Here is a 26744-nt window from a genome sequence, read left to right as displayed (position 1 = left end):
CCTATTATCATTTTTTCTTTGTTCTCTTGCTATCTTTATTTGAAAAAGAAGGTATCTATGCTTTTTGGGTTCAGTACTCTGGACAGCAATTTTTTATTGGTGGATGAATTTATCCACCAATCAGCAAGGACAACCCAGGTTGTTCACCAAAAATGGGCCGGCATCTAAACTTACATTTGTGCATTTTAAATAAAGATACCAAGAGAATGAAGAAAATTTGATAATAGGAGTAAATTAGAAAGTTGCTTAAAATTTCATGCTCAATCTGAATCATGAAAGATTTTTTTTTGGGTACAGTGTCCCTTTAAATAATAATTACTCACATAGATAGATACATGCGTCCCTTTCTTTTGTTAACCCTTCTACCCCTTACTATCCTGCAGGTGCGTCGGCAGCATATGGAACGCTGCACCAGTTTTTTGGTGGATGAGCTGGGAGTGCTGGACCGGACTCAGGCAGGTGATCGCATATTCTTTGTTTCTGCAAAAGAAGTTTTGAATGCGAGGATCCAGAAAGCTCAAGGGATGCCAGAAGGAGGTAAATTAGCAGCCAATTGCACTAGAAATAATAATTATTGCACCACTGCTTGCTACAGCTTCTGAGCAGAACACGGCCAACAGCCGTTCATAGGAAAGATCTCAACATTTGGCGTACAACTAAATTACTCCGATGTAAAGAGTTGTGATTTTATTTTAAAGGGACAGTCTACACCAAAAATGTTATTGTTTAAAAATATAGATAATCCCTTTATTACCCATTCCCCAGCTTTGCATAACCAACACTGTTATATTAATACACTTAGCTCTGTGATTACTTTGTATCTAAGCCTCTGCAGACTGCCCCCTTATTTCTGTTCTTTTGAAAGACTTGTATTTTAGCCAATCAGTGCTGATTCCTAGGTAACTCCACGGGCGTGAGCACAATGTTATCTATATGGCACACATGACCTAACGCCCTTTAGTCGTGAAAAAATGTCAAAATGCATTAAGATAAGAGGTGGCCTTCAAGGCTAAGAAATTTGCATAGGAGCCTACCTAGGTTTAGCTTTCAACTGAGAATATCAAGAGAACAAAGTAAAATTGATGATAAAAATACTTTGGAAAGTGGTTTTAAATGACACGCCCTATCTGAATCATGAAAGTTTATTTTTTGATTAGACTGTCCCTTTAAAGGTGTTGCGTACAATTTATTATATCAGAGATATTATTAATGAATGTGTAATCTCCATTTATTTAGGTGGGGCTTTGGCCGAGGGATTTCAAGTGAGGATGTTTGAGTTCCAGAATTTTGAGAGAAGATTTGAAGTAAGACATTTTATTCCCCATTTGCTGGCTGTACCACATTACATAGCAGTGTATGTCATTGTTGTTTTATAGATAGCGGCTTAAAGGGACATAATACTCATATGCTAAATCACTTGAAACTGATGCAGTATAACTGTAAAAAGCTGACAGGAAAATATCACCTGAGCATCTCTATGTAAAATAGGAAGATATTTTACCTCACAATTTCCTCAGCTCAGCAGAGTAAGTTCTGTGTAAAAAGTTATACTCAGCTGCTCCCAGCTGCAGGTAAAAATTAAAAAAAAATGAAGAAATGAACAGCAGCCAATCAGCATCAGCAGTGTTGAGGTCATGAACTCTTACTGTGATCTCATGAGATTTGACTTAACTCTCATGAGATTTCATAGTAAGCTTCCTTTACCTGATTGGTGAAATAATATGAGAGTGCACGATGCTCATCCCTTCAGATGTCCCAGGACAAACATACTAATATGCTGCTTAGAAATCCTTTACAATGGGATGTGGCTACTGAGGAACTTTTGAGGTAAAATATCTTTCTTTTTTACATAGAAATGTTCAGGTGATATTTTCTAGTCAGCTTTTTACAGCTATGCTGCATCACTTTCAAGTGTTTAAACATTTGGGTATTATGGCCCTTTAAGCTTACAAATCTCTTGCAGGAAACAAGTGTAGAAGCTTCACAGGATCTTCTACTGTCAGTTTCACAAAATACGTTCGTTTGCATTGCTCACACACACAAGAAAATCAGCTCACTTAACGACTTAAAGGGACACTAAACCCAAATGTTTTATTTCATGATTCAGATAGAGCAGCGATTTAAAGCAACTTTCTATTTTACTCCTATTATCATTTTGTCTTTGTTCTCTTACTATCTTTACTAAAATAAAAAGCAGGAATGTAAAGCTTAGGAGCCGGCCCATTTCAGGTTCAGCACCCTGGATAGCGCTTGTTTATTGGTTGCTACATTTAGCCACCAATAAACAAGCGTAACCCGGATTCTGAACCAAAAATGGGCCGGCTCCTAAGCTTTACATTCCTGCTTTTTATTTTAGTAAAGATAGCAAGAGAACGAAGACAAAATGATAATAGGAGTAAATTAGAAAGTTGCTTTAAATCGCTGCTCTATCTGAATCGTGAAAGAAAACATTTGGGTTTAGTGTCCCTTTAATATATACTATTTACTTCTCCACTGCAGATCTAGATAGTCCCATAGATTTTTGTGTTTTTGTTTTGTCAGGGTTGATTTTGAGTACAATGTTGCTTCACATAAAGTATTTTATTCAGCACTAGTAGAGGAAGATTAAGGCAAAAGAAAAAAAACAAAGTATGGCTGGCGCTGCACGATCATACAGCTACTTGTTTATTTGTACAGGAGTGTATCTCTCAATCTGCTGTGAAAACCAAGTTTGAGCAGCACACTATGCGAGCGAAACATATTGCTGAGGTTCTGCGTCATATAATGGAATCTGTGCACGTTGCTGCGCAGGAGCAGAGGTGAGTCTGGCAAGTCCCAAATATTTATATTTTATATTATTCTGTCGTGAAATAACACTTCGTCTGACGTTCTGTGGATTAATTACTGATGATCTAATAATGATCTGCTCTGCGCTATGAACATTTTAGAGTTTACTGTTTGGAAAAACGCGAGGAGCTCAGAGATCGCCTGGAATTCATTGAGAAACAACTCGAGTTGCTGACAGAAGATTACAGACTGAAAATAAAGCAGATCACGGATGAGGTGGAACGACAGGTAGCGTTTTCTTTTATCTTGACATGAAATACTTTGTATCCGAATTAGAAACCAGAATTCAAAGTTATTGCTATTGTTGTTATTGTTGCTTTTTTTGAGCTTTCATTTCTGTATTTATTTTTTTACTGTTTATGTTGAATTGAAGTTTAAAGGGACATGAAACTCAAAATTTCTTTCCTGATTCAGATAGATCATTCAATTTTAGACAACTTTCCAATTTACTTCTATGATCTAATTTTTTTTATTCTCTGGTTTCCTTTTGTTGAAGAAGCAGTAATGCATTGTTGGGAGCCAGTAACAAGAGGCATATATGTGGTATTACCATTTAATAGTTATTTAAAATTACGCGATCTGAAAGAAAAGCTTTGGGTTTCATGTCCCTTTTAAGTCTTTGTTCTTACTACCTCTGTTGGAGTCTATTCTGATTTAAAGGGACAGTCTGCACCAGAATTTATGTTTAAAAAGATAGATATACCTTTATTATCCATTCCCCAGTTCTGCATAACCAACACGGTTATATTAAAATACTTTTTACCTCTGTGATTACCTTGTATCTAAGCCTTCTGCAAACTGCCCCCCTTATTTCAGTTCTTTTGACAGACTTTTAGCCAATTAGTGCTGAATCCTAGGTAACTCCACGTGCATGAGCACAATGTTATCTATATGGCACACATGAACTAACGCCCTCTAGTTAAGAAAAAACTTCAAACTCCATTCAGATAAGAGGTGACATTCAAGGGCTAATACATTTGAATATGAGCCTACCTAGACTTACTGTTCAACTAAGAATACCAAAAGAACAAAGCGAAATTGATTATAAAAGTAAATTGGAAAGTTGTTTAAAATTACATGAAAGTTTATGTTTGACTAGACTGTCCCTTTAAGGGAGTGCATATGCACATTACCAAAATTTTTTGTGTGAAAATACTTTTATACTCGCCTACCTTTTATTAAATCTCTTTTTATACCTGAAGGTTTCTTTCTTAAGACACTGTGAGTCCACGGAATCAGCAATTACTGTTGGAAATATCACTTCTGGCCAGCAGGAGGAGGCAAAGAGCACCACAGCAAAGCTGTTAAGTATCACTTCCCTTCCCACAACCCCCAGTCATTCTCTTTGCCTTCAGTGCAAGGAGGAGGTGAAGTTTTAGGTGTCTGATTATGATTCTCCTATCAAGATTTTTTTTATTTTGGAATCCTGAGCAGGCTTGCTCTGATCTTTGTGGAGAAAAAATAAAATACATCCAAACAGGACACCTAGGATGTGAAAATGAGATATAACATCACCAGGATTCCAAAAGGGAAAGCCTGAGCAGGATATATAATACAACTAATATAACTCCATACCATTCCCTATATGGTTCGAGTAAAATTGAGCACCAACCACTAGAAACCATATAGGAAAGGGACCACTAAATCGCATAGTAATATTCAAGGGGAACCACAAATGAACAGGTTCCACTTACCTTTTTCATCACTAGATTTACCAACAAATAACTAATCCCAAACCTGTTAAAAATTCACTTTCTCCTCATGTTTTTACAGCAATGTAAAAGGTGCACTTTTTAATTTGTTAGCACACCCTATAACGTAAGCACACCCATGACACCAATATTAAATGTTTCTACAAGTCTGAGAAGCCCACATTTAGACAGATTTGTTATATTTCCCTATTAAAATTATCTGGATAACCCAGGACATTTTGGTAACTGGGCTCACATTTGCACATAATCACACACTGCCTCAATCACAATCTTGTTCTGGGACCGAGAATCTAATGAGGGTAAATAATGGGACACTAAATCCAGTGGTCCACGTTTGGCACCAGCTTTTATTATCACAATTTTTATTGTTTGTTCACCCGTTTTTTTCATTCTCTCACACGATATCACTATGTGGAACAGGAGGACATCCTGATCTAATCCACACAACATGGCCTTGCACTCTGTCTCCCCTTTAATAACACTTGTCATTTATGACTACACAGTAAACCATGAAAAAAGTGTCAATTCTGTTCATTTTTTATTAATTTCGATTTTGGTTGCGATTAAATTATTATTAGATCCTCTAACAGGTATAACAGCCCATTTGGGAGATGTCCACTCCGGTACTCCAATGATCTTCCTATATCCGTTGAAGAATCCCACCTCACTTAAGTACACAACTCCCGTTACGTACCTAAAGTATTACAATCTGGCACTACGAATTAACAGTCAAACACCCAATAAGCGATGACAGAAATGGCGAACCCTCTACACACCCTTTTCTCCTGCAAACACTATAGGAGAAACAGGGAACCAATCAATTCAGCCGATGAGGGAGTAACTCCCACCGGTCAGCCAATAAAAAGCCCCGAGTTCGGCGGGCGCCCCACCTTTGACAAAGCCTTTGTGGCGAAACATGTCAGGGCAGTTGGAGAACTTTTCTCCTTTTTAACTTATAACAAACAGTGTGATTTGGTGTATGGATGTGTAACTAGAATATAATTTAAAAATGGTATATGTGTGAGAGAGTGTGTGCAACCGAGACCTTCCAGCTATATACAAGCGGCTAATTATTTGTACCGGCACCTTACCTATGGCTATCTCTTAAAATAGATTCACTACGAATTAATATATTAGGGCAAAAGAATTTCACAGCTACCGTAACCTAGAATATCTAGTGATCTATTTATTTACATTACAAGTGGGGAGGCTTAACGGCAATATTATTTTCATTACCGAGGCACAAATTACCGTTCTGCTACTCCCTCAATGGTAACCATAGATAGCCTTCCGGTTATATAAGATATATACTTACAAACCAGTATATAATACTTACTGTAGAGATATATTAAATCAAATCAAGTGATCAATATAGACAGTTAAAGACAGCATTTACTGACGATATATACCGCTAATTTGAACCTTATATAAAGGAATCTATAGATGTATCCTTGATGTTACTAAAAAATACTGAGATCTTCTAGCTATACACAAGCTGCTAAAAATTTGTACCTGCACTTTATAAACCGCTATCGCTAACAATAGATACACTACGAATTAATACACCAGGGTAAAAGGGCCTCACAGCTACCGTAACCTAGAATATCTAGTGATCTATTTATTCACATTAAAGCGGGGGAGGCTTAACGAAATACTGACTTTATTTAGCCTTCCGGTGAAATAAGCTATATACTCCGAGATTAACATATAATATTCACCTAGGAGATATATCAGATCTAATCTTGGGGTCAATATAGACAGGTATGACTGATGATGTATACTACTGATTTGAACCCTATATAAAGGAATTTAGAGGTGTATACTTGACGCTATGAAAGTCTGTGTACACATAACGAATTAGGGGCAGTAATCTGACATCACAGCTACATAAATTAGTAACTCTGAGACCAAGGAGGTCAGTATCAAGTGAAGCAATCCTCTGCGAACACCACAGCTGTCATTCTACAGCCGAGATCTGCCCGATTTCGTTACAACGGGTCTCACCTAGATGCTAAGCGGCATCACACAAGTATAAGCACTACACACTATAAACAATATATATCAGTTTGCATGAAGTACTGTATCCAGTAATAAATAAACTAATACTGTACTAAATCTATATGTATGTTTAGCTCTCTGTATGGAATTCCTCCAACATATGTTGGCACCAATAAACAATTTTAATTAACCAACAGAGCTATCCATACACAAGTACAGAATATGTATAATATTAGACCAATACTGGAAATACGCCTAATCTGATTATCCCTACGAGTTGAGGTAAAACTTTTGAACCCACGTATATAAGTGGGTATCACTAATAACATAAGACGTGCTATACGGCCCTATAGATATCGCCGTACAATATAATTATATCCTCCTAACCCTGTAAGAGGCAACTGATACTCCCCCCAGTACAATAAGTAAGGAGGTAATCCTATTCTGTTTACCAATATTCAAGTGGTAAATAGCCAGCGGGGGCCGTTACAGTTAGGGTCCTTAACATCTTAATAATATTGTTACTCACACTGAGGACTGACACAACCATTGGCGGATTAGCTACACCTGAAATATAATTCAGGACCTCATACTAAAGGGTGACACCCGAGGTACCCTGTAGCACTCCACAATAGTGAAGATATTCTCCTCAGAATTTACCTAGAATATATAATTTGTTAACTCCTTCCCAGGAGCAACATTCCCACACCTCACACTGTTTGCCAATTTTAATGTGTTGTAAAGATTTTAACTTAAAAAATAAAAGTTAAGTTTTAATTTACCCTCCTTTGGGCTTCTTTACCTATGGTAATATTGGACTTAAACAGATTATCTGCTGGTGAGTGCTACCCAAGTACATCCTTGCAATTGCTTGTTGCAATTGATATTTGCTCTGATCTTCCCTGACAAGCTGGGTTTAGCTGTACTCTACGTCAGTCTCTTCAGTAGGGCTGTGGTAGCTTTCAAGCAGTAAGGAACTTGTGAGGTGGGCCTTGCTGCGTTTTCCTAACATTTTGCTGCCCTGGTATAGAAAGCCTGAGTAGGTTTACTCTGTCTTTTTTCTACAGGCCTCTGTGAGGAGCGACATCCTCTCATGCTGGGTAGGCTGTCCCCTGCCTGACGGCTAGATGCAGGTAAGTGCTCGGTCTTCTATATTTTGGGGACTTGAGAATTAGACTGCAATATTTGGGACATGTACTGTATATATCCTTGGAAAGGATATTTTAGGCAGGAGACTAGGAGTTAATACTTTATAGAGTATTCCCTGATTATGGATTTTTTTTTGGCTCATTATGGGGTTAATGGTAGATTATGATTTCTGGGTGAATCTAATGCAGTGTGGACTGGTTAGTTCATGTAAGAGGCCTGCTTCTGTAAGAAATTACACTTAAACAAAAGGATCTTGTGTTAAAAGCTGTTCACGTTGCAAAATTAATATATACATATATTAATAATGGGCCCTGTGCAAACGAATTTCATATACCGTCCTGTATATCTATTAAACCCTCCAGAAACAGACAACAATACCCCTTCAACATAAACAATAACACATTTATTAAAGAACAGATAAATAACAAAATTACATGTTATTGTTTACAAGGTTAAACACAGAAAACAATTTAACAGAGAAATAGTAAATGAAATTATATTACCCGTTTGTTTCCTATGAGAGACCTGGTCATGGAGTGTACGTTTGATGTTTCCCTTCAGATAGGCACTCTGTTTACCATTATTTCTCCCTGATTCTTATACCCTTTAAAACTGCTGATAATACACTTTTGGCCATGTTCCAAACTAGGTATTGTGAGTTATTTGAAGCCCTTTGCAATACTTGTCACTCACATATCCATATATGTTATATGCTTGCTTACTGACTAGGTCAGCATTACATCATGCCTGATGTTAAAATAGTCATAAGGACACACTAACCTTCTCTGTAACAATACGGACACCATTTATATACTCATTAAAATCTTACACTTCTATGTGAAAAGGATGTACTTAATCCTATTCAGGAGTCAGGGACTTAATTCTATATCTAAGACTAAATTCTCTGTGGAGAGTGCGCTCTTTCTCTTGTTAAGTGTGTTCAGTCTACGGGTCATCCATTACTTATGGGATATATTCTCCTTCCCAACAGGAAGTTGCAAGAGGATCACCCAAGCAGAGCTGCTATATAGCTCCTCCCCTCACATGTCATATCCAGTCATTCTCTTGCAACCCTCAACAAAGAAGGAGGTCGCGAGAGGAGCTGGAGTTTTTACTTAATTATTCTTCAATCAAAAGTTTGTCATTTTAAATGGCACCGGAGTGTGCTGTTTTTCTATCTCAGGCAGTATTTGGAAGAAGAGACTGCCTGCGTTTTCTATGATCTTAGCAGGCGTAACTAAGATCCACTGGCTGTTCTCGACATTCTGAGGAGTGGGGTAACTTCAGAAAATGGGAATAGCATGCGGGGTCTCCCGCAAATGAGGTATGTGCAGTACAATATTTTCTTGGAATGGAATTGACTAAGAAAACACTGCTGTTACCCGTATGATGTAAGTACAGCCTTAAATGCAGTAGTAGTGACTGGTATCAGGCTGATAAATGTATGCACAGTAGAGTTATTTTCTAGGGACTAGAATTTGACTGAAAAAATACTGTTAATACTGATATATATAGGTAGCAGGCTTAGTAATAACTTTACACAGCATCTGAAATGTTGTTTTTTAGAAACGTTTACTGGCATGTTAATCGTTTTGTGAGGTACTTTGGTGATAAATCTTTTTGGGCATGATTTTTTTCCACACGGCTAACGTATATTTCTTCTGTTATGTGTGATCAGTCCACGGGTCATCATTACTTCTGGGATATAACTCCTCCCCAACAGGAAATGCAAGAGGATTCACCCAGCAGAGCTGCACATAGCTCCTCCCCTCTACGTCAGTCCCAGTCATTCTCTTGCACCCAACGACTAGATAGGATGTGTGAGAGGACTATGGTGATTATACTTAGTTTTTATGACTTCAATCAAAAGTTTGTTATTTTACAATAGCACCGGAGCGTGTTATTACTTCTCTGGCAGAGTTTGAGGAAGAATCTGCCAGAGTTTTTTACTATGATTTTAACCGGAGTAGTTAAGATCATATTGCTGTTCTCGGCCATCTGAGGGAGGTAAAAGCTTCAGATCAGGGGACAGCGGGCAGATGAATCTGCATTGAGGTATGTAGCAGTTTTTATTTTCTGAATGGAATTGATGAGAAAATCCTGCTATACCGTTATAATGACATGTATGTATACACTTCAGTATTCTGGGGATGGTATTTCACTGGAACTACTCTGTTAAAAGTCACTAATCCTTTTAATAAGTATTTATCATGTTAAACGTTTTTGCTGGAATGTAGAATCGTTTACATTGCTGAGGTACTGAGTGAATAAATATTTGGGCATTATTTTCCACTTGGCAGTTGTTTGCTTTTAATTGTGACAGTTTCGTTTCTCTTCACTGCTGTGTGTGAGGGGGAGGGGCCGTTTTTGGCGCTCTTTGCTACGCATCAAAAAATTCCAGTCAGTTACTCTTATATTTCCTGCATGATCCGGTTCATCTCTGACAGATCTCAGGGGTCTTCAAACTTCTTTGGAGGGAGGTAGATTCTCTCAGCAGAGCTGTGAGAATTTTATATTGACTGTGAATAAAAACGTTGCTCTGTAATTTAATTATTGTTATTTTACTAATGGGAACAAACCTTTGCTAAAAGTTGTGTTGTTTTAAAGTTTGATGCTATAACTGTTTTTTCAGTTCATTATTTCAACTGTCATTTAATCGTTTAGTACCTCTTTGAGGCACAGTACGTTTTTGCTAAAAAAGATTATAACCAAGTTGCAAGTTTATTGCTAGTGTGTTAAACATGTCTGACTCAGAGGAAGATATCTGTGTCATTTGTTCCAATGCCAAGGTGGAGCCCAATAGAAATTTATGTACTAACTGTATTGATGCTACTTTAAATAAAAGTCAATCTGTACAATGTGAACAAATTTCACCAAACAGCGAGGGGAGAGTTATGCCGACTAACTCGCCTCACGCGGCAGTACCTGCATCTCCCGCCCGGGAGGTGCGTGACATTATGGCGCCTAGTACATCTGGGCGGCCATTACAGATAACATTACAAGATATGGCTACTGTTATGACTGAAGTTTTGTCTAAATTACCAGAACTAAGAGGCAAGCGTGATCACTCTGGGGTGAGAACAGAGTGCGCTGACAATACTAGGGCCATGTCTGATACTGCGTCACAGCTTGCAGAGCATGAGGACGGAGAGCTTCATTCTGTGGGTGACGGTTCTGATCCAAACAGATTGGATTCAGATATTTCAAATTTTAAATTTAAATTGGAGAACCTCCGTGTATTACTAGGGGAGGTCTTAGCAGCTCTCAATGATTGTAACACCGTTGCAATACCAGAGAAACTGTGTAGGTTGGATAAATACTTTGCGGTACCGGCGAGTACTGACGTTTTTCCTATACCTAAGAGACTAACTGAAATTGTTACTAAGGAGTGGGATAGACCCGGTGTGCCGTTCTCACCCCCTCCAATATTTAGAAAGATGTTTCCAATAGACGCCACCACTCGGGACTTATGGCAAACGGTCCCTAAGGTGGAGGGAGCAGTTTCTACTTTAGCTAAGCGTACCACTATCCCGGTGGAGGATAGCTGTGCTTTTTCAGATCCAATGGATAAAAAATTAGAGGGTTACCTTAAGAAAATGTTTGTTCAACAAGGTTTTATATTGCAACCCCTTGCATGTATCGCGCCGATTACGGCTGCGGCAGCATTTTGGATTGAGTCTCTGGAAGAGAACCTTAGTTCATCTACGCTAGACGACATTACGGACAGGCTTAGAGTCCTTAAACTAGCTAATTCATTCATTTCGGAGGCCGTAGTACATTTAACCAAGCTTACGGCTAAGAACTCAGGATTCGCCATACAGGCACGTAGGGCGCTGTGGCTAAAATCCTGGTCAGCTGATGTTACTTCTAAGTCCAAATTACTTAATATACCTTTCAAGGGGCAGTCTTTATTTGGGCCCGGTTTGAAAGAAATTATCGCTGACATTACAGGAGGTAAGGGCCACGCCCTACCTCAAGACAAAGCCAAAGCTAAGGCTAGACAGTCTAATTTTCGTCCCTTTCGGAATTTCAAAACAGGAGCAGCATCAACCTCCACTGCACCAAAACAGGAAGGAGCTGTTGCTCGTTACAGGCAAGGCTGGAAGCCTAACCAGTCCTGGAACAAGAGCAAGCAGGCCAGGAAACCTGCTGCTGCCCCAAAGACAGCATGAACCGAAAGCCCCCGATCCGGGACCGGATCTAGTGGGGGGCAGACTTTCTCTCTTCGCCCAGGCCTGGGCAAGAGATGTTCAGGATCCCTGGGCACTAGAGATCATATCTCAGGGATACCTTCTAGACTTCAAATTATCTCCCCCAAGAGGGAGATTTCATCTGTCAAGGTTGTCAACAAACCAGATAAAGAAAGAAGCGTTTCTACGCTGTGTACAAGATCTGTTATTAATGGGTGTGATCCATCCGGTTCCGCGGTCGGAACAAGGACAAGGGTTCTACTCAAACCTGTTTGTGGTTCCCAAAAAAGAGGGAACTTTCAGGCCAATCTTAGATTTAAAGATTCTAAACAAATTCCTAAGAGTTCCATCGTTCAAAATGGAAACTATTCGGACAATCTTACCCATGATCCAAAAGGGTCAGTACATGACCACAGTGGATTTAAAAGATGCTTACCTTCACATACCGATCCACAAAGATCATCACCGGTATCTAAGGTTTGCCTTCTTAGACAGGCACTACCAGTTTGTAGCTCTTCCATTCGGATTGGCTACGGCTCCAAGAATCTTCACAAAGGTTCTGGGTGCCCTTCTGGCGGTACTAAGACCGCGAGGGATTTCGGTAGCTCCGTACCTAGACGACATTCTAATACAAGCTTCAAGCTTTCAAACTGCCAAGTCTCATACAGAGCTAGTTCTGGCATTTCTAAGATCGCATGGATGGAAAGTGAACGAAAAGAAGAGTTCTCTTTTTCCTCTCACAAGAGTTCCATTCTTGGGGACTCTTATAGATTCTGTAGAAATGAAGATTTACCTGACAGAAGACAGGTTAACAAAGCTTCAAAATGCATGCCGTGTCCTTCATTCCATTCAACACCCGTCAGTAGCTCAATGCATGGAGGTGATCGGCTTAATGGTAGCGGCAATGGACATAGTACCTTTTGCACGCCTACACCTCAGACCGCTGCAATTGTGCATGCTAAGTCAGTGGAATGGGGATTACTCAGATTTGTCCCCTACTCTGAATCTGAATCAAGAGACCAGAAATTCTCTTCTATGGTGGCTTTATCGGCCACACCTGTCCAGGGGGATGCCATTCAGCAGGCCAGACTGGACAATTGTAACAACAGACGCCAGCCTACTAGGTTGGGGCGCTGTCTGGAATTCTCTGAAGGCTCAGGGACTATGGAATCAGGAGGAGAGTCTCCTTCCAATAAACATTCTGGAATTGAGAGCAGTTCTCAATGCCCTTCTGGCTTGGCCCCAATTAACAACTCGGGGGTTCATCAGGTTTCAGTCGGACAACATCACGACTGTAGCTTACATCAACCATCAGGGAGGGACAAGAAGCTCCCTAGCAATGATGGAAGTATCAAGGATAATTCGCTGGGCAGAGTCTCACTCTTGCCACCTGTCAGCAATCCACATCCCGGGAGTGGAGAACTGGGAGGCGGATTTCTTGAGTCGCCAGACTTTTCATCCGGGGGAGTGGGAACTTCATCCGGAGGTCTTTGCCCAAATACTTCGACGTTGGGGCAAACCAGAGATAGATCTCATGGCGTCTCGCCAGAACGCCAAACTTCCTCGCTACGGGTCCAGATCCAGGGATCCGGGAGCGGTTCTGATAGATGCTTTGACAGCACCTTGGAACTTCGGGATGGCTTATGTGTTTCCACCCTTCCCGCTGCTTCCTCGATTGATTGCCAAAATCAAACAGGAGAGAGCATCAGTGATTCTAATAGCGCCTGCATGGCCACGCAGGACTTGGTATGCAGATCTAGTGGACATGTCATCCTGTCCGCCTTGGTCTCTACCTCTAAGACAGGACCTTCTGATACAGGGTCCATTCAGACATCAAAATCTAACTTCTCTGAAGCTGACTGCTTGGAAATTGAACGCTTGATTTTATCAAAACGTGGTTTTTCTGAGTCGGTTATTGATACCCTGATACAGGCTAGGAAGCCTGTTACCAGAAAGATTTACCATAAAATATGGCGTAAATACCTATACTGGTGCGAATCCAAACGTTACTCCTGGAGTAAGGTTAGGATCCCTAGGATATTGTCCTTTCTACAAGAAGGTTTAGAAAAGGGTTTATCAGCTAGTTCATTAAAGGGACAGATTTCAGCTCTGTCCATCTTGTTACACAGGCGTCTGTCAGAAAATCCAGACGTCCAGGCCTTTTGTCAGGCTTTAGCTAGGATCAAGCCTGTGTTTAAAGCTGTTGCTCCGCCATGGAGTTTAAACTTAGTTCTTAACGTTTTACAGGGTGTTCCGTTTGAACCCCTTCATTCCATTGATATAAAATTGTTATCTTGGAAAGTTCTGTTTTTAATGGCTATTTCCTCGGCTCGAAGAGTCTCTGAGTTATCAGCTTTACATTGTGATTCTCCTTATCTGATTTTTCACTCAGACAAGGTAGTTCTGCGTACTAAACCTGGGTTCTTACCTAAGGTAGTCACTAACAGGAATATCAATCAAGAGATTGTTGTTCCATCCTTGTGTCCAAATCCTTCTTCAAAGAAGGAACGTCTTCTACACAATCTGGATGTAGTTCGTGCCCTCAAGTTCTACTTGCAGGCAACTAAAGATTTTCGCCAAACTTCTTCCCTGTTTGTCGTTTATTCTGGACAGAGGAGAGGTCAAAAAGCTTCTGCTACCTCTCTCTCTTTTTGGCTTCGTAGCATAATACGTTTAGCCTATGAGACTGCTGGACAGCAGCCTCCTGAAAGAATTACAGCTCACTCCACTAGAGCGGTGGCTTCCACTTGGGCCTTTAAGAATGAGGCCTCTGTTGAACAGATTTGCAAGGCTGCAACTTGGTCTTCGCTTCATACTTTTTCCAAATTTTACAAATTTGACACTTTTGCTTCTTCGGAGGCTATTTTTGGGAGAAAGGTTCTTCAGGCAGTGGTTCCTTCTGTATAATGAGCCTGCCTATCCCTCCCGTCATCCGTGTACTTTTGCTTTGGTATTGGTATCCCAGAAGTAATGATGACCCGTGGACTGATCACACATAACAGAAGAAAACATAATTTATGCTTACCTGATAAATTCCTTTCTTCTGTTGTGTGATCAGTTCACGGCCCGCCCTGTTTTAAGGCAGGTAAATATCTTTTAAATTATACTCCAGTCACCACTTCACCCTTGGTTACTCCTTTCTCGTTGATTCTTGGTCGAATGACTGGGACTGACGTAGAGGGGAGGAGCTATGTGCAGCTCTGCTGGGTGAATCCTCTTGCATTTCCTGTTGGGGAGGAGTTATATCCCAGAAGTAATGATGACCCGTGGACTGATCACACAACAGAAGAAAGGAATTTATCAGGTAAGCATAAATTATGTTTTCTGCATAGAAACCGTTATTTCAGGTCTCCCACTGTTGTAATAGGAGTGTGAGGGACCTTTTTTAGCGCCTTGTTGCGCAGCTAAAATTCTAGCACAGTCTTCCTGCTTCTTCCTCTTTGATCCAGGACGTCTCCAGAGAGCTCAGGGATCTTCAAAATTCGTTTTTGAGGGAGGTAATCAGTCACAGCAGACCTGTGACAGTGTGTGGGACTGTGATAAAAGCGTTAAATCTTAATTTGATATCCGTTTTTTTGGGTACTGAGGGGTTAATCATCCTTTTGCTAATGGGTGCAATCCTCTGCTAATTAATACATTTAAAGAATTGTTGACTATAACTGAACTAGTTCTTTGTTATTCAATTGTGTTTTTTAACAGAAAAAGCGCTGCAGTGTTTTTTTTATATTGCTTGTAAACTTATTGAAGTAATTTCCAAGCTTGCTAGCTTCATTGCTAGTCTGTTTAAACATGTCTGATACAGAGGAATCTGCTTGTTCATTATGTTTAAAAGCCGATGTGGAGCCCAATAGAAATATGTGTACCAATTTTATTGATATTACTTTAAATAAAAGTCAATCTGTACCGATAAAGAAATTATCACCAGACAACGAGGGGGAAGTTATGCCGTCTAACTCTCCTCACGTGTCAGTACCTTCGTCTCCCGCTCAGGAGGTGCGTAAGATTGAGGCGCCAAGTACATCAAGGCCCTTACAAATCACTTTACATGATATGGCTAATGTTATGAAAGAAGTTTTATACAATATACCCGAGTTAAGAGGCAAGCGCGACAGCTCTGGGTTAAGGACAGAGCGCGCCGATGACACGAGAGCCATGTCTGATACTGCGTCACAATTTGCAGAACATGAGGACGGAGAGCTTCATTCTGTGGGTGACGGTTCTGATTCGGGGAGACCGGATTCAGAAATTTCAAATTTTAAATTTAAGCTTGAGAACCTCCGCGTGTTGCTAGGGGAGTTGTTAGCGGCTCTGAATGATTGTGACACAGTGGCAATCCCAGAGAAATTATGTAGGCTGGATAAATACTATGCGGTACCGGTGTGTACTGACGTTTTTCCTATACCAAAGAGACTTACAGAGATTATTAGCAAGGAGTGGGATAGACCCGGTGTGCCTTTTTCCCCTCCTCCGATATTTAGAAAAATGTTCCCTATAGACGCCACCACACGAGACTTATGGCAGACGGTCCCTAAGGTGGAGGGAGCAGTTTCTACTTTAGCCAAGCGTACCACTATCCCGGTGGAGGATAGCTGTGCTTTCTCAGATCCAATGGATAAAAAATTAGAGGGTTACCTTAAGAAAATGTTTGTTCAACAAGGTTTTATATTACAGCCTCTTGCATGCATTGCGCCTGTCACTGCTGCAGCGGCATTCTGGTTTGAGTCTCTGGAAGAGGCAATTCGCACAGCACCATTGGATGAATCTTTGAGCAAGATTAGAACCCTTAAGCTGGCTAATGCGTTTGTTTCGGATGCCGTAGTGCATTTAACCAAACTTACGGCTAAGAATTCCGGATTCGCCATACAGGCGCGCAGAGCGCTATGGCTTAAATCCTGGTCAGCAGATGTAACTTCTAAGTCTAAACTACTAAACATTCCTTTCAAAGGGCAGACCTTATTCGGGCCCGGCTTGAAGGAAATTATTGCTGACATTACTGGGGGTAAGGGCCACACCCTTCCTCAGGACAGGGCCAAATCAAAGTCCAAACAGTCTAATTTTCGTGCCTTTCGTAATTTCAAGGCAGGAGCAGCATCAACTTCCTCCGCTCCAAAACAGGAAGGAACTACTGCTCGTTACAGACAGGGTTGGAAAGGCAACCAGTCATGGAAGAAGGGCAAGCAGGCCAGAAAGCCTACTTCCGCCCCTAAGACAGCATGAAGACAGGGCCCCCTTTCCGGAAACGGATCTAGTGGGAGGCAGACTTTCTCTCTTCGCCCAGGCTTGGGCAAGAGATGTACAGGATCCCTGGACGTTGGAGATTATATCTCAGGGATACCTTCTGGATTTCAAAACTTCTCCTCCACAAGGGAGGTTTCATCTGTCAAGGTTATCAACAAACCTAGTAAAGAAAGAGGCATTTCTACAATGTGTACAAGACCTCTTAGTGATGGGAGTGATCCACCCAGTTCCGCGAACGGAACAGGGGCAAGGGTTTTATTCAAATCTGTTTGTGGTTCCCAAGAAAGAGGGAACTTTCAGACCAATCTTAGACTTAAAAATCTTAAACAAATTCCTAAGGGTTCTGTCGTTCAAGATGGAAACCATTCGGACCATCCTACCCATGATCCAAGAGGGTCAATATATGACCACAGTGGACTTAAAGGATGCCTACCTTCACATACCGATTCACAAAGATCATTATCGGTACCTAAGGTTTGCCTTTCTAGACAGGCATTACCAGTTTGTAGCTCTTCCCTTCGGGTTAGCTACGGCCCCGAGAATTTTTACAAAGGTTCTGGGCTCACTTCTGGCGGTACTAAGACCACGAGGCATAGCGGTGGCTCCGTACCTAGACGACATTCTGATACAAGCGTCAAGTTTTCAAAATGCAAAGTCTCATACAGAGATAGTTCTGACATTTCTGAGGTCGCATGGGTGGAAAGTGAACGTGGAGAAGAGTTCTCTGTTACCACTCACAAGGGTCCCTTTTCTAGGGACTCTTATAGATTCTGTAGAGATGAAGATTTACCTGACGGAGTCCAGGTTATCAAAGATTCTCAATGCTTGCCGTGTCCTTCACTCCATTCCAAGCCCATCAGTAGCTCAGTGCATGGAAGTAATCGGCTTAATGGTCGCGGCAATGGACATAGTGCCATTTGCGCGCCTACATCTCAGACCGCTGCAACTATGCATGCTAAGTCAATGGAACGGGGATTACTCAGATCTGTCCCCTTTGCTAAATCTGGACCAGGAGACCAGAGATTCTCTTCTCTGGTGGTTGTCACGGGTTCATCTGTCCAAAGGAATGACTTTTCGCAGACCAGATTGGACGATTGTAACAACAGATGCCAGCCTACTAGGCTGGGGAGCAGTCTGGAACTCCCTGAAGGCTCAGGGATCGTGGACTCAGGAGGAGAGACTCCTCCCGATAAACATTCTAGAATTAAGAGCAATATTCAGTGCTCTTCTAACTTGGCCTCAGTTAGCAACACTGAGGTTCATCAGATTTCAGTCGGACAACATCACGACTGTGGCTTACATCAATCATCAAGGGGGAACCAGGAGTTCCCTAGCGATGTTGGAAGTCTCGAAGATAATTCGCTGGGCAGAGTCTCACTCTTGCCACCTGTCAGCGATCTACATCCCAGGCGTGGAGAACTGGGAGGCGGATTTTCTAAATCGACAGACCTTTCATCCGGGGGAGTGGGAACTTCACCCGGAGGTATTTGCTCAACTGATTCGTCGTTGGGGCAAACCGGATCTGGATCTCATGGCATCTCGCCAGAACGCCAAGCTTCCTTGTTACGGATCCAGGTCCAGGGACCCGGGTGCGGTGCTGGTAGATGCACTAGCAGCCCCTTGGGTTTTCAACATAGCTTATGTGTTTCCACCTTTTCCGTTGCTACCTCGACTGATTGCCAGGTTCAAACAGGAGAGGGCATCAGTGATTCTGATAGCGCCTGCGTGGCCACGCAGGACCTGGTATGCAGACCTAGTGGACATGTCGTCCTGTCCACCATGGTCTCTACCCCTGAGGCAGGACCTTCTAATCCAGGGTCCTTTCAACCATCCAAACCTAATTTCTCTGAGGCTGACTGCTTGGAAATTGAACGCTTGATTCTATCAAAGCGTGGGTTTTCGGATTCGGTTATTGATACATTAATACAGGCTCGGAAACCTGTTACCAGAAAAATTTACCACAAGATATGGCGTAAATATTTATATTGGTGTGAATCCAAGAGTTACTCATGGAGTAAGGTTAGGATTCCTAGGATATTGTCTTTTCTACAAGAGGGTTTAGAAAAGGGCTTATCCGCTAGTTCGCTAAAGGGACAGATTTCTGCTCTGTCTATTCTTTTACACAAGCGTCTGGCAGAGAATCCAGACGTCCAGGCTTTTTGTCAGGCTTTGGCTAGGATTAAGCCTGTGTTTAAAACTGTTGCTCCTCCGTGGAGCTTAAACTTGGTTCTTAAAGTTCTTCAGGGTGTTCCGTTTGAACCCCTTCATTCCATTGATATTAAGCTTTTATCTTGGAAAGTTCTGTTTTTGATGGCTATTTCCTCGGCTCGAAGAGTCTGAGTTATCGGCCTTACATTGTGATTCTCCTTATCTGATCTTTCATTCAGACAAGGTAGTCCTGCGTACTAAACCTGGGTTTTTACCTAAGGTTGTTTCTAACAGGAATATCAATCAAGAGATTGTTGTTCCATTGTTATGTCCTAATCCTTCTTCAAAGAAGGAACGTCTTTTGCATAATCTAGACGTGGTCCGTGCCCTGAAGTTCTACTTACAGGCAACTAAAGATTTTCGACAAACTTCTTCTCTGTTTGTCGTTTACTCTGGACAGAGGAGAGGTCAAAAGGCTTTGGCTACCTCTCTCTCTCTTTTTGGCTTCGTAGCATAATACGCTTAGCCTATGAGACTGCTGGACAGCAGCCTCCTGAAAGAATTACAGCTCATTCCACTAGAACTGTGGCTTCCACCTGGGCCTTTAAGAATGAGGCCTCTGTTGAACAGATTTGCAAGGCTGCAACTTGGTCTTAACTTCATACTTTTTCCAAATTTTCCAAATTTGACACTTTTGCTTCTTCAGAGGCTGTTTTTGGGAGAAAGGTTCTACAGGCAGTGGTTCCTTCTGTTTAATGTTCCTGCCTTGTCCCTCCCATCATCCGTGTACTTTAGCTTTGGTATTGGTATCCCATAAGTAATGGATGACCCGTGGACTGAACACACTTAACAAGAGAAAACATAATTTATGCTTACCTGATAAATTTATTTCTCTTGTAGTGTGTTCAGTCCACGGCCCGCCCTGTCTTTTTGAGGCAGGTTCTAAATTTTAAATTATAACTCCAGTCACCACTGCACCCTATAGTTTCTCCTTTCTCGTCTTGTTTCGGTCGAATGACTGGATATGACATGTGAGGGGAGGAGCTATATAGCAGCTCTGCTTGGGTGATCCTCTTGCAACTTCCTGTTGGGAAGGAGAATATATCCCATAAGTAATGGATGACCCGTGGACTGAACACACTACAAGAGAAATAAATTTATCAGGTAAGCATAAATTATGTTTTTAAGTGCAATGAGCGGCGCAAATTTGGGTTTCTTGAGTAGGGTCTTCTTTTGTAAATTTATTTTGTGTTTGACTTGCGCTTTGCAGCACTCTGTATTTTGATTGTAGGCAGTTGTGACTCTTGCTACAGAATGAGGTGCAAGGTTATTATGCTGCGCGCTTAATTTCTGTCCTTACTTGTGTGCAGTTCTTGGAAGTCCCGCCTCCTTCCTCTCGTTGTAGCAGGGAAGCGCCTTTTCGGCTCTCTGAGCCGGTCGTTGACCATGCCCCCTTTGTCTCCGTTAAGAACGGAGTGGGGTGTTGATAGTGTGGTTTCTCTGGGAAAATACTAGAGGCTCATTGCGATGCTAGACTCATTCTATCGGACAGGAGTCAAAGTGAATTATCCCTGCCGTTCTAAGACCCTAGACTCGTAGCCAACGGTGGTTAAAAGTCACGCAGCTCTTGTATATGTGAATTTGCACTCCTCAGGAAGAGCTATAATTTATAAATATAAATTGCCACTGTCATTTTGCATTAAGTTAACCTTCAGTCTATAGTGTTAGCCTATGAGGGGTTAAGTTCTTACCAGCCTATGTGGGCTTAAAGGGACAGTCAAGTCTGTTTTAAATAGGGCATGTAATTTTAAACAATTTTCCAATTTACTTTTATCACCAATTTTGCTTTGTTCTCTTGGTATTCTTAGTTGAAAGCTAAACCTAGAAGGTTCATATGCTAGTTTCTTAGACCTTGAAGGCCGCCTCTAATCTTAATGCATTTTGATAGTTTTTCACCACTAGAGGGCATTAGTTCACATGTTTCATATAGATAATATTGAGCTCATGCACGTGAATTTACCATGGAGACAGCTCTGATGGCTAAAATGCAAGTCTGTCAAAAGAACTGAAATAAGGGGGCAGTCTGCTGAGGCTTAGATACAAGGTAATTACAGAGGTAAAACGTGTATAATTATAACAGTTGGGGAATTTGTAATTGAGGGATTATCTATCTTTTAAAACAACAATAATTCTGGTGTTGACTGTCCCCTTAAAGGGACATTAAACCCAATTTTTTTTTCTTTCATGATTCAAATAGAGAATACCATTTTAAACAACTTTCTAATTTACTTCCATCATCTAATTTGCTCCATTCTCTTGATATTCCTTCCTGAAAAGCATATCTAGATAGGCTCAGTAGCTTCTGATTGGTGGCTGCACATATTTCCCTTATGTGATTGGCTCACCCATGTGTATTGCTATTTCTTTAAGAAAGGATATCTAAATAATGAAGCAAATTAGATTATAGAAGTAAATTGGAATGTTCCTTAAAATTGTATGCTCAATCTGAATCATGAAAGACAGTTTTTGGGTTTAATGTCCCTTTAAGTCTGTTGGTTTGCATGTTTTAATTGCAACAGAATCCTGTTTCTATGTATTTAAGATGATGTCTCTTAAGTTTTTAGGAGACACAACATACAGGTGTGGTGTTACTCATACCTTCCTGACAGGTGTGTGTGTGTGTGTGTATATATATAAACATGGGCGGGGTGTTTCTAACGCCTGGTTTACTCTGTGGCACAAAATTTAAAAATGTTTAATCTCTGAGCCCAATGTCTCTTTGGATGATGCTGTTCAGGCAATTCCACAGTTTTCTCCTTAAAGGAATAGAAAATAACTACTGAAATTCCATACTTAAATAAGCCTTTCTAAATAAGTAACACCCTAGTGTTGTGAAAAATACATTTCTAATATGCTAAGTACATTAAAATCATACTGTTATTATGCTCAAATAGTGCCCTGCTGCAGAGTCTGATCCGCCCTTCCAAAAAGCAGTTGTCTGAAAATTTCACTTCCTGTATCACACTGGAGAATTCACTCAAAATACTGGGCGTTAGCTTTCTAATATGGGCGTTATTCTTGTCAATTGATTGACAAGATTGTGTCACAATGGGCATTTGATTTCCTTATTGAGTGACAGTGCTTTGCTTAGCAGTCTAATATCAGATAGTGCTGTTACACACTGCCACTGAGAACACTGACAATTCATGACCGTAAAAAAAAAAGATAATTTATTTCCCAAGATAAAGGTTTTCTATTCTCCAGCATTTAATTCCAGGCAATAAAAAGTATTGCAGACCCCCCTTCTCCCCTCCCCACTCCTCAGCCTAGAAATGCCGACAAGTTTCACAGAGATTGTATAGGTAATAAATTAGCAGCACACACAGACTCACCGGCAGATGAAAGTTTCACTCTGCTCTGTAAATTTAACCCTATACACTCTGCACAGTTATTGACAGAGCAGAGAGAGAGTAAAACTTTCATCTGCCGGTGAGTCTGTGTGTGCAGCTAATTTATTACCTAAACGATCTCTGTGTAGCTTGTCAGCATTTCTAGGCTGGGGAGGCGAGGGGAGAAGGGGGATCTGCAATACTTTTTATTGCCGTAGTGTAATAGGGAAATGCTGGAGAATAGAAAACATTTAGCTAAGTATTTCCAGTGACAAGAGGCTGTGTAAGGGGAAGGTCCCTCCGTTCTGATCGCACCACTGTTTTTCAGAGTCAGACAGAGCAGTGGCTATGGAGTGAAAAAAATACTTCACATTTCTGCAGCTCTGGATACACTGCGTCTTCTGAACAGTGTGATCAAAGTGCTTCAGACAATCTAGCCGTTCTTAGTTTTAAAGCTGCTCTCTTTATTAAAAATGTTATTTACTGAGCCTTTTGTTTTTAAATACTGTGTTCTCAATTGACAGCGTTGCTCTCTGGCTCGCCACACCCACAGCTCAAACGTCACATTTGTTTCCTCTTAATATCCCTCGAGGAGATGACGAGCTTGCTGAAGACAGATATTGTTGTGTGCAAGTACGCATGCGCTTCCCAAAATGATGACTACTGCACATGCGTGACGCCATTTTAGTTCTACCTAGGTAGAAATCTTCAATTTGCTGTGACAAGTATTACAATTATGGGTTTGGCATGATTTATATTTTATTTTTATAATTAATTGAATATATAAAAAAAACGTTAATAAGTATGAATTATAATGTTTAATAAATTTTGAAGTAGTTTTAGAAAATTATATATAATTTTTTGGGTTTACTATCCCTTTAAGCGTCCCAAGCTTCACTGGTGTCACATATAGTGCTCTGCGGTTCCTCTCAATCTCCTGGGGGAGTGTATTTGCCTACAGATTTTGCAGCTTAGGTATCCTCTGCGGTATCTGTGGTTTTATCTGTTTTTTTTTCCCTTACCTACAGGGAAAATGCAAGAGGACATTAAAGTTTTTAAATAGTAAGGTTTCTGCTTCTACTGCTCAGATTGCTCTCTCTCCTAAGTCGGGTGAAAGGGTTTCGCTGGTAGTTTCTGAAAGATCTACAGATGCAGACAGTATAATTCCTTCATTTGATGCTGTAGTGATATCCTTCAGATGTATGCTTATACACCTCGTGTACCGTTATAGGAGGTTTTAGCTACTTGGACGACGTCGATAAGACTGTCGTTGTCAACCCTTGGAAGTCAGGTACACTTTATCATTCTATAATGTTCCTTCTTATGAGGAAGTGTGTTTATAGACATTCTGTGGATATTTTCACAGGAATTAGGAAAGCTAGAGATACCTTTATCCCTGTCTCCTGTCTGTGTAGGATTTTTTCCTGTCACTGACTCCATTTTATGTTCTGTGCCCTAGTGGAATTTTCTACTATGGCACAGAGTATTTCGATCTCTATGGGGGATAGCTGCTCCTTTACGAATCTAATGGATAAGAAGCTGGAGGTTTATTTGCTATTTTAAAGCAATGCCTTGTCTTACCAGACTTGCTGTGATACCCGGGGGCATTGTGGCTGAGATCTTGGTCAGCTGAGAAGCCTTCTTGTGACTTAGTGGAACAGCCTAGGCCTTATAGTTCTGCAGTTGCAAATTCAATACTTTGTTTCCTCCAAAATCACGATTCTGGCGTTTCCCTTCAAAGGATGTTTGGTCTAGTCCTGGCAGACTTATCCTCTGCCTTGTGAAAAGAGGTTGTTCTACCTCTCGCCAAGAGAGTAAGGCTAAAGGAAAATTTTTCTTTTTTCCTCCTTATGCATCCAACCAATGCTAAGCTAAGACTCCTCCCAGGTGCAGATTTCTCCTTCTGGAGTATCTGCAATCTAGGACTGATAATCCCAGTCCCAGTCTGGGAAATAGATCTAGGTATTTACCTTAAAGGGCCATTATACACTCATTTTTTCTTTGCATAAATGTTTTGTAGATGATCTATTTATAAAGCCCATAAAGTTTTTTTTTTTTTTAAAAAAATGTTTACTTTTGCTTATTTTTAAATAACATTGCTCTGATTTTCAGACTCCTAACCAAGCCCCAAAGTTTTATGTGAATACTGTCAGCTACCTTCTCCAGCTTGCTCCTGTTTGTGTAAAAGGTCTTTTCATATGCAAAAGAAGGGGGAGGGGGGGGGAGTGTCTTATTTCCCACTTGCAGTGGGCTTTCCAGCTGCCTTTTCAACAGAGCTAAACTGAAAGCTTCTAAGTAAGTTTTTAAACCGTTTTATACTGGATTTCTATATCAGTATCTGTGCATCTTATTCTTTATAGTAGTGTCTATTACATGCAGTTATATGAAAATGAGTGTATACTGTCCCTTTAAGTTACTCAGGTTTTGCCCTTCAAAGTAGTATCCATTCTCTTTTGGTTCAAGAGGGCCTGTTTATAACGAACATAGACCTGTAGGATGTGTATTATTATTCTCTTGAGATTTTCTCAAGTTTCTGAGTTGCGTCATCTTAGAAAGACTTTTTAAGTCTTGGGATATTGCAGTGCCTTTCTGGACTTATATGGTTCATGTGTCATCCAGCAAACACTCTTTGCCAGAGTTCTTGACCAGTATACTTTCCCATGGTTGGGAAATTAATCTGGAGATGGATTCCCTTGTTCTGCCTACGAGGGTGATTTGTTGGGGACCTTAATAGATTCTCTATCTAGGAGAAGATTTCCAACTGTGGTCAGATAATCAAGGATTTATTCCTTTCCTCTCTCTGCAAAACGATTTGGGAAAGTAGTTAATACCCTGGTCCTTAATTCTACTGTCCGGCCAACGACAAGCTCGTGTGGTCCAGTAGATAGTTTACCATCTGGCAACCAGAAGGTTGGAAGTTTGGATTTAGCTTCAGTTGTTTTTTCCTTCACTTTTAAGTGGCTCTCTGTATGGAGGGAATTGGTCTGATGATCCATGGATATCATTCCCTCTGTTGTTCTCCATAAAATGGAGGACTTTCAGATCTGTCGCAAAGGATAGATCTAGATTAGAGACTCTCTTCCATAATGGGGTGTATCCATTTTAGGGCTAGTGCGTCTGGAGTCTTTCCTGGGTTATGTCTCCACGGACACCAGCCTGCTGGGCTGGGACGCAGTCTGGAACTTGTTTAAGTCACAGGGATTAGGAAATCGGAACTATCTGCTCTCCTTTTTCTCATCTTGAAGTTGAGAGCGATTTTCAAGGTTCTGATGGCTTGGCTTCAGTAGTCCTTAGCTTGATTCCAGTTGGACAATATCACCTCAATGGTTGCATCAACCACCAGGGAGGAACTCGGAGTTCCTTTGCCATATAGGAGGTGACTTGGATTATTTAGTGGGTGGAAGTCCACAATGTTTGTTTATCAGCCATTTTCATGCTATTGTGTGGACAACCGATAAATGGAAGCTCAGCATGCTAAGGCATTGTGGCTGAGCTCTGTAGCAACCCAAGGGTTGCAGGTTTGATCCCCAGCGAGTTCCACTCAGCCTTTCATCCTTCCGAGGTTGATAAAAGGAGCCGCGCCTTGAGACCCTTACGGGTGATTAGCCGCATATTTTAGGAGTAGACAGACTTTTCATCCTGGGGAGTGTTCTCCAGATGGACCTTCAAATGGGGGGTGCTGGAGCTGGATTTGAGAGCGTCTCTGCAGGATGCCAAGCTCCCAATGTATGGCTCGAGGTCAGGGATCCACAGGCGGATGTGATAGATGTTCTGGCGGTCTCTTGGATTTCAGGTTGACATACCTGTTTCCTCTGTTACTTTCCTTCCATGAGTTAGTGCTCGTATCAAGCAGGTGAGAGCGTAGGTGATTCTCTGCCCCTGCGTGACTCCACAGGGTCTGGTATACAGACCTAGTAGAGATGGTGTATCTTCCACCTTGGAGACTGCCTTTGAGGAGGGTCCTTCTACTTCAGGGTCCCTTCCTTCATCCACATCTCGTTTCTCTGAAGCTTACTGCTTGGAGATTGAATGCTTTATTTAGCCAAGCGTGAATTTTCAGAATCGGTTATTGAGACCAGGGGTCAGCCCTGGAA

At 41.1% G+C, this 26744-nt stretch overlaps 1 protein-coding gene across 1 annotated transcript in view; it reads left to right on the top strand.

Moving 5' to 3' along the window:
* The window catches only part of MFN2 (mitofusin 2), a gene marked incomplete at its 5' end in the record, with an annotated part of 116895 nt that overhangs the window by 50781 nt on the left and 39370 nt on the right, over positions 1–26744 (top strand). Inside the window, 4 exon segments of the mRNA XM_053691529.1 lie at positions 384–537; positions 1237–1304; positions 2677–2798; positions 2928–3054. Coding sequence (XP_053547504.1) covers positions 384–537; positions 1237–1304; positions 2677–2798; positions 2928–3054 — 471 coding nt within the window.

Source organism: Bombina bombina, chromosome 8 (assembly GCF_027579735.1).
Source record: "Bombina bombina isolate aBomBom1 chromosome 8, aBomBom1.pri, whole genome shotgun sequence".
NCBI classification, from domain to species: domain Eukaryota; kingdom Metazoa; phylum Chordata; class Amphibia; order Anura; family Bombinatoridae; genus Bombina; species Bombina bombina.
The sequence above is the reverse complement of the archived record's forward strand: the minus strand, read 5'-3'. Positions and strand labels throughout refer to the sequence as shown.